General features: G+C 33.7%; 1 protein-coding gene across 1 annotated transcript; it reads left to right on the forward strand.

The window, feature by feature from the left end:
* Window positions 1–4,969: 4,969 nt before the first annotated feature.
* Window positions 4,970–5,995, forward strand: LOC104849702 (olfactory receptor 4K17). Its single transcript, XM_010606229.3, has one exon. The coding sequence runs from the start codon at window positions 4,970–4,972 to the stop codon at window positions 5,993–5,995; it is 1,026 nt and encodes a 341-aa protein (XP_010604531.2).
* Window positions 5,996–9,043: the final 3,048 nt, after the last annotated feature.

Raw genomic sequence — 9,043 nt, forward strand, 5'->3', positions numbered from 1 at the left:
CATAGATATATTTATAGATATAAATTTATTTATATTTATAGATATTTATAAGTATATTTATTAGATAGATATATATATCTAATTTATAGATATGCTGAAATGTGTTAAAATTTCTTTGTCTTTGGAGACATCTAGTATCTTCCAGTTCTTTGACTTTATATTGCTATGGTTGTTAGATTGACTATACCTACACATTTTATGTTCACAAAAGAGAAAATTTCTCTATGATTTGTATCTAGAACTGAAAATAATGAGATACTTTATGTCTGATTGAGGAGTTCGAATTGCTCCACCTTGCTTTGGGAAATTCTATTGAATATATTGACAAATCTATTGAATAGATTTTCATCTCTCATCTTCTGAATTCTACTCACTTTTCAGGTAAAGGTTCAACATATTTTCAGAGTGGGGTCACCTAATCCTCCAAGTTTAAATGAAATGCTTTGATCTATGACTCCACAGCAGTCTATATTGCTTTGCAGTATCTGTCACTGATTTAATTACTTATTCAATATTAATGAGTATCTGTGCATATTTCTTGTTAAAGCATAAAGAAATCATGAATTCAGGACTTTGACTCTCTTAATTATCAAAATATCACCAGTGCATATATGACACAAAATAGGTACTGACACTCACTGTTTTACTGAAGGATTATTTTTTTGCACCATTGACTTCCCTAGCTATATAAAGAAGCTATTTCTCCATGAAAATTTTAAGGAATATTCTTGAAGAAATATTCAGTGGAAACTCATTCATTAAATTACACAATTAATTTTTCTTTATATTATTAAAAAAGATATTACCTAAAAGTCCAGATGTCATATACTGGTATGTCTTTCAAATTTTCCCCTATCATGTATATGCAATGACAAGATAAAAAATGTTTCCAAAGTTTATTTTTCTTCCTAAATCAATTTTATTTGGCACTATTTATATTATCATTCAATCTAAATGTGTTTATAGTGTCCTCTTAAAAATTTCAAATAATTTCATTAATATAATGGTGTAATTTGCATAAATGCCACTCTTCTTTCTTTCCCCTGAAGCCAATTAGTTTTGTTTTATTTATTTTTATTTTTATTTTTATTTATTTTTTGGTACCGGGGATCCAACTCAGGTCCTTGCACTTGCAAGGCAGGCAGTGGCACCACTGAGCTAAATCCCCAGCCCAATTCATTTTGTTTTAATAAAGAAAATTCATTGCTTCAGTATGTTGCTATTTTTCCAAAGTGTAAATGAAAATAAATTACTTATCTTTACCCCAATTAATAGACAGTAAAATGTTTTCAATTTCTGACTAACATAAGCAATTTCATTATTAGTATCAATAGCATACCACTATGTAAACCTTATAAGAATTTCTCTGGAGTATGTACCCAGCAGAGAAAATACCTGAATCATCAGACATTTACCCATTTAATTTCATTAATTGAAATTTTAGCTCTTACCATTCACATTGTCCTGACTTCAAGTGCCCAGTAGCTCATATGTAAATGATGTTTATGGGGCAAGACAGACACACGACTTTCTATCATGCACAAAGTTTTGCAACAGTGATCTGGATTTTATATGTTATAAGTATTTCTTTTGAATATATTTGTTAATTTTTCTAGTGCTTTTCATGAGGCATAAATTTTTTTTCCATTGAGTTTGTTGGTATTTTTTAAGTATACAGTACAGTTCCATTCATCACTGGGATCTTGTACCTTCGCATGACAGATCTTGGTTCTCATCTTTTTCCCATTCCCCTGCCCTCACTTCACCCCCTTCACCCTCTCCTCTTTACAATTTTTCCTTTTCTCCTATTTTTTTCTTTTACCTTGTTTTCATTCCATTACCTTTCCCACTTCCCCTACATTTTAAGCACTTTTCTTCCTATTTCACATTAACAGTTATGCAATTTGGATCTTACTTACACTTTTAGTTTCTCACACCAGAGAAACTATTCATATTTATTTACAAGTGTGTCTTATTTATTTCGCTTCAGACTACGGCCTCAATATGCATCCATTTTCCTGTAAATGACTCTAGTTTCTCATTCTTTATGGCTGGGTAGTACTCCATTTCATAGAAAAACCACATCATTTTATCCAGCCTCCAGTTGATGGACAATTGGACTGTTTCCAAATTTTAGCTATTGCAAACTGTGCCACTATAAACATGGGTGCATATATATCACCGTGGTATGATTCTTTTATTGGAAAAGACACGCAGCAGAGGGATGGCTGAGTCAAATGGAGCCTCTAATCCTAGTTCTTTGAGGGATCTCCCTGTTGATTTCCAGTAGTTTATTTTTTACATTATTTTTCTGTTTTTATACAACAGTTTTGTAGGTCATACACTCTCCAAATAGGTCGTATCAGTCTTTTCTACTTTTAAAATTACTACCATAAATATGATAAGAATGAAGAACCAAAAAGGGCACAATCTAAATGCTCTAGCAGCTTATCATTCGCAGCCTTGGCAAGCCTTCCCATGATCGGTACTGCAATATCCTTCCTATAGCAGATCACTGTACCATGTACTCCAACAAGATAGTCTCACAGTTTATGCTAGCTCCCGAGGTCATTAATTTTCTTCTCATATCTGTGTCATTGCTGTGCTGAGCTTTGATTAAAGAGCCTTACATCCAGATGACTCACTAATTTGGCAGAAGAAGTTAATAATTCCTCAAAATTTCATAGATTAAGTGACAAGAACATTTTATGTGAAATAACTCACCATTTGGGTAGTCATGTTTTTATTCAATAATTAAGTAAAAAAAAAAAAAACCATGGAAAATCTCTCTCATTCCTTTTTTTAAGATGATTGGAGAAATACAGGTTGCACCACATTCAAATACATGCAATAACCTAATCACAGCTTCCCTGAGGTGTACACTGAACAAATGGCCCATGTCTCCTTTTAAATCTGAAGCCATTAGCAACAATTACACACACAGAGATTTTTGGAGGCTTCAAATAAAAACCTTTAAATGGCCTTTTCATTGTTGGATATGCCTCCTATCAAAGAAATAAAAAGTGACAAGAATATAACTGCCACATCATAATTAAACTCCAAATCCACATGTGCCTTCTTCAAAAAACCTATTCTCTGCCTGTTAGAGGATATCTCATGACTTTTCTACTTCCCATGCTCTTTCTAATTGTTTATAAAGTGTTGTCTATATATCCCTGTCTCCTTACATTGATCCAGCCCATACTGCTTTGATAAGACTTGTGGCAAAGGTGTGATTTATTATACTAGAGTATGGACCTATTGGACAATGTCAGTACCCTCTTACTCTCACCAAGGTTTGACGCATGACTTCATAACCTACAGGAAAAAACTAAATGGTCCTACAACCAGCTGGGACAAGAAAAGATGGCAACTAGCCACTAGTTCTAATAATCTATTCAATCTCCCCAGTGGGACTAACTTTATGGTATTCAAAATGTAGTGCTGAAAGACTAGACCCATATTTTGTATTTCTGAGTCATTATTCCCTGAACAAATCAAATTCCCATTAGAATCATCAATGAGAGTGCCTAACATTTTCCAGCACTTATTAGACACACTTAATCCTAAGAGATACTATATTAGAGAGTCCATGGGTAAGAGTTTAAATGCTTTAGTGACTTGTACTCATTATAGAAATATGGACTCCAATGGGCTATGACCATCAAGATATTTTCTCATCTGAACATATATTGTTTATCGCATCTCAGCTGGTAAGGAGACATTTTAAAGCCTGTGCAGTTGCCTGTGAGAGTTCCTGCAAAAAAGCCATTGAGAATCAAAGATACTGTGATTGACATGTAAAAGGACAGTCTCCGGTTTCAGAGAATGTTGCGGTGATTTTAGATAATGGGCCAAAAGAGAGTTGAACTCAGGAGTTATTAATATTAAGTGAATTGATTTATGTAAATTTCTTGGTACCAAAACCTGGTACATAACAGAGTGTCAATGGATGATTGAATTTGCTACATTGATGGAAAGCTGTTGAATGTCTGCTATGTATGAGGCAGTGTGCTAAGTCAAAAAGTACAGTAATAATAAATCAAAAAATCCACAATCTTAGACTCAAGTACTTCACAGGTAAGTAGGGAACCATGCAGAAGAATAGAGAAAAGAATTATGGGTACTGACTGAGTGTGTTACAAAAGAGGCCACTGGTAACATACTGCTTTAGAGGCTGCAGCTGAATACAAAGTGTTAGAAAAGCAAAAAGTGGTTCATTGATTAGGTTGTGCACATTTTTTCTTAATAGTAACATAGTTCCTGACATATTACTAAACATTTTTATTTTCACATAAGTAACACCACTTGGCCCTCAGTTTCTTTTTTCTTTTTTAATTGGGCCACAACCAGTCACAGGAGAGAAATGGGTCCAAGTACACTTGCTGATATTACAGCTTTTGCTGAGAGGCAGGGAAGAAGAGAGCTTAGGAAATATGAGTATATGCTCAATAAAGAGTCCATCATGCCCTCCTTAAGAGTCTGGAATTTGGAAGATCACCAGGATTCTGCTTTGCCCCAATATCCCCACATGTAATTACCTCCACTTCTCTGAGCCTGAATTCATTTAACCACAGCAGCCTAAGCAAATTATGGGCTCATAAAATTTCTCTTATAATGTGGATATCAGGCATAGAAGAGCATAGGGTGTGACCGTCATAAAAGAAAAAATAATCACTTAGAAAAACTTTTTAGGAACGAAGAGACAAGGACCCTTCTTATGAGATAGTGGAAATTCAGGGGGAAAAGACACCAGTCTTTGCTCCAAGCCTCACTGACTCAGTTGTCCAGAGCATCTCTAAATTCTTCAAATTCTAGGGCTGCTGTATAACAAGAAAAAATCTTCAGGTAGTTACTGGAAAATCACTCCTAGATATCATTACATTTGAAGCTGTTAGAGGCTGGTCTGAGCCACTGAGAATAATAGTAAATTTGAAACTCAAGGAGGATTATAGAAAAGGTTCCCAAAATGAAAAAGCTCCATTACCTACTTCGTAGAAGTGATCTTGTCTTTCTCCCTACAGATCATCCCAGAGCAAAACATGAGATGGAGCCCAAGGATCTATTCAATCAGTCTCAAATGTCGGAATTCATTTTGATGGGACTGACCAGCTTCAAAGATGTAGAGTTTCTTCTCCTTGGACTCTTCTTGGTTATCTATGTCATAATACTTTTGGGTAACCTTCTCATTGTGGTCATGGTGTTTTTCACCCCAAACCTGAACACCCCCATGTATTTTCTCCTTGGAAATCTCTCCTTTGTAGATATGACCCTTGCCTCTTTTGCCACCCCTAAAATGATTGTGAACTTGGTGAAAAACAATAAGACCATTTCTTTCGCTGGTTGCTTCACGCAGATATTTCTTCTTCACTTCCTGGGTGGAGTTGAAATGGTACTGCTGGTCTCCATGGCTTATGACAGATATGTGGCCATTTGTCAACCCCTACACTACATGACCATCATGAGAAAGAAATTCTGTGTTTTACTTGTTGTGATCTCATGGCTTTCCGGTCTCCTTCATTCAGGGCTTCAGTTACCCTTTGTTGTAAGTTTGCCTTTCTGTGGTCCCAATGTGGTGGACAGCATTTTCTGTGATCTCCCTCAGGTTACTAAGCTTGCGTGTACAGACACCTATTTTGTGCAGATAGTCATTCTTGCCAACAGCGGCACGATCTCCATGAGCTGTTTCGTTATTTTGCTTGTCTCCTACAGTTTAATCTTCACAAGCATTAGGAAGCACTCTTCTGCTGGGCAGTCCAAAGCCTATTCCACCCTGACTGCTCACATCACAGTGGTCATTCTCTTCTTTGGTCCGTGCATCTTCATCTATGTCTGGCCCTTCAACAACCACCCTATGGATAAATTTCTTGCTGTATTTTATACCATCATCACCCCTATCTTAAATCCGATTATCTACACTTTGAGAAACAAGGAATTGAAGACAGCCATGAGGAAAATCTGGAGATCTTTCGTGAGTTCTAGAGAGGAGACTTAGGTTGAAAAGAAAATTGTCGAGAAACTTTTTTTCTTCATATCTTTAAACTCATCCTAAAATAGAGCTTTGAGAGACATGTAGTGGAAGGCAAATAAAACATGATTATAGGGCTCAGATATTCTCAAGTATTTTTAATATTTCACCACATAAAATTATTATCAATGGATATTGTCTTTTAAGACTAATGGTCCTAGTAACTTTCTTCAAGTTTGAGACAACTAAAATACACATCAGTGGATAAGTGAAATTTTATATATTAACAAAATGAAAATGTTAATACAGACTAACTGATTGTACATTAATTATATTGTGGGAAGGAATTTACCCTGCATGATTCTGTTTATGTGTTTCACATTAGTCAAAAAGATCTATGGTAAAAAAGTAAAAATAGTTGTTCTCTGGGGCAAAGAATAACTTAAAATGGTCAGGATGGTGCTGGAATTTTCCTGTGTATTTCATGTCACTTACATTGGGGTATGTGTCTGTGAATGTGTACATGCATTTATATATGTGTAAATGTGAAAAATCATGATCTCTATTCATTTACAATAAGTATATATAATATATGTGTATACACACACACATAGTACATTATTGACTATTTTTTATATTTAAAGAAAAATGTTAAGAAAAAACTACGGAAGTTAAACTGCCATTGGTTTTATGTTAACAAATTTCTCAGGTAAACAAAATGTAAACATTTTCCTGTCATTCTTACTTTTACTTCTTTTGTTGTTGTTGTGATGTCTGTCAAACCTAGGGCCTTGTACAACATGTAAGTCGAGTGTTTTCCCAGTTCTAAAGTTGTTTCTTAGAAAAGAAAAAGGTCATGGTACTGTTCGGTACCTGGCTCTCCTATTACCTAGGAGTAGTGTAATTTCCTGATTTATTAGTTAGCCTACATGTTTAATGTTTTTCTTCTATTTTGATTTGTATATGGTTGTGACACATAATAGTAATTTTCATCTCAGGTAACTGGTACATGTACATATTGCATCTTAATCATTTTTAGTTTCCTTTCCACTCCCCATCCTCCTGTCTCATCTGACTCATTGAGGTCATACGGAGAAAGAATAGGCAAACAGCAAGATTACATAATTAAAATATTTCAGAATATTTCAATATCTCACCAACAAAATTAATAGATAAAAAGTTATTGCTTTTTAAATGATATCAGCTGAGATACAAATTATCAAATATTTGCCTTTCAAAGACGTTCACTACATATATACTTTATCAAAGTATTGAAATGTTTGAAAAAATAAAGTTTAAAAGTAAATGGACCAACAATATTTCAAAAGCAATGGAATAGAGCAATTGTAGTTCTCAAAGAAACATTTGTACCATTAATATGAACATAAAAAGGTAAAAAACAACTATTTAAACAACCTAATGTAACATCTCAACTAGAATAACAAGAATAAATTAAAGCCAAAGATAACAGAACAAAGAAAATTCACCAATACCAGGGCAAGATTAAGATACAGTCTACAAAAACAATAGAAAAAAATCAGCAAGAAACAAAGGATAGTTTTTTGAAAAGATAAAAATCAATAAATTATTAGATATACTAGTATAGTGAGACAACTCAAATAAATTATATCAGCAGTAAAACAGAACACTTCAAGTTTTCAAAAAAATTGTAGAAGGGAATTATAGCAAGCTAATGTTTAATGCCAGCATTACCCTGACACCAAAGCCAGACTAGCACTTCAAAGGAAAACAAAATTATAGATCAGTATTCTTTTAATTTTTTTTGTTGTTTTTTTAGCAACAGCATCTCACTATGTAGTTCAGACTGCTCTGGAACTCGCTGTGTAGCCCAGGCTGGTCTCAAACTCACAGTGATCCTCCTGCCTCAGCCTCCTAAGTGCTGGGATTATGGGCGTGCACCTAGATTAGTATTCTTGATAAACACAGATACAAAAAGTTTCACAGTACTGCTAAACTGACTACAATAGCATGTTAAACCAATTATTCATGATGATCTAGTGAGATTTATTCTAGGGATCAAAGTATGGTTCAAAACATTTATATTTACAAAGGGAACTCAGCATGTAAGCACAATGACAAAGAAAATTATCATAAAATCTTATCAATACTTGCAGAAAAACATTTAACAAAATGCAAGATTCCTTCATTGTAAAAATAGCAACTAGGTTAGATATTGTAAGCCTGTTGTTAATATTGTATTTAAGGCTAGAAAATTAAAATCTTCTCTAAGATCAATAACAAGACAAAGATGCCCAATATTACATCTATGGAAATATAACACTTAAAGTTCTAACCATAGTCTTAGGTATGAGGAGGAAATATAGGGCATCTAAATTGGGAAGATGTAAGTTAAATTGTCTCTTGTAGATGACATGGATTGTTATAAAAAAAATCCTACATGTTTTACCATACTACTGTTAGATCTAATAAATGAATTTAGTACATTTCCAGGAAAAAAAGTTACCATACCTAAATTGGTAGTGTTCCTACACACAAAAGCTATTTATTTATAAAGACAGTCAGGAATACAATACAAATGACAATTTAGTTATAAATATAGAGGGGGGATAAATTTCACTGAGGAAATGAAACATCTTTGAGGAAAATATTTGAAAACAATAAATATATAGACAGGTGTTCATAGATTGTAGAAGTTAATCTAGCTAAAATATTCATATTTTTCAAAGTAATCTAGAATCAATCCAATCCTTATAAAAATTCCAAATGTTCTATTAGCCTGAGATTTCCTTGAGTTTTCTGGGTCTTTGGTGATTTTAAATGAATTTTAGAATTTTTCCTTCTTTGTGAAAAAACACTATCTTTCTTCTTTGTGAAAAAAAGCTGAAGTTTTCTTATTTCCTGATTTCAAAATATACTTCAAGTCTGTAATAAAATAGCATAACATTGAACTAAACACATAAGTCAGTGGAACAGGATAGTGAGCAATGGAACAATTCCATCCATTTCTTTATCAATTTATCCTTAATCAATGATATAAAAAACACAGAGTGTACAAAGACAGTTTCTTCAATTAAAAAGTTAAGAAATACATAT

The sequence above is a fragment of the Fukomys damarensis genome, unplaced genomic scaffold, assembly GCF_012274545.1.
Source record: "Fukomys damarensis isolate Sample0158 unplaced genomic scaffold, DMR_v1.0_HiC HiC_scaffold_17, whole genome shotgun sequence".
NCBI lineage: Eukaryota > Metazoa > Chordata > Mammalia > Rodentia > Bathyergidae > Fukomys > Fukomys damarensis.

Bases quoted from the DNA above. Each gene is read 5' to 3' on its own strand.
- LOC104849702 (XM_010606229.3), top strand. From the start codon at position 4,970: ATGAAAAAGCTCCATTACCTACTTCGTAGAAGTGATCTTGTCTTTCTC.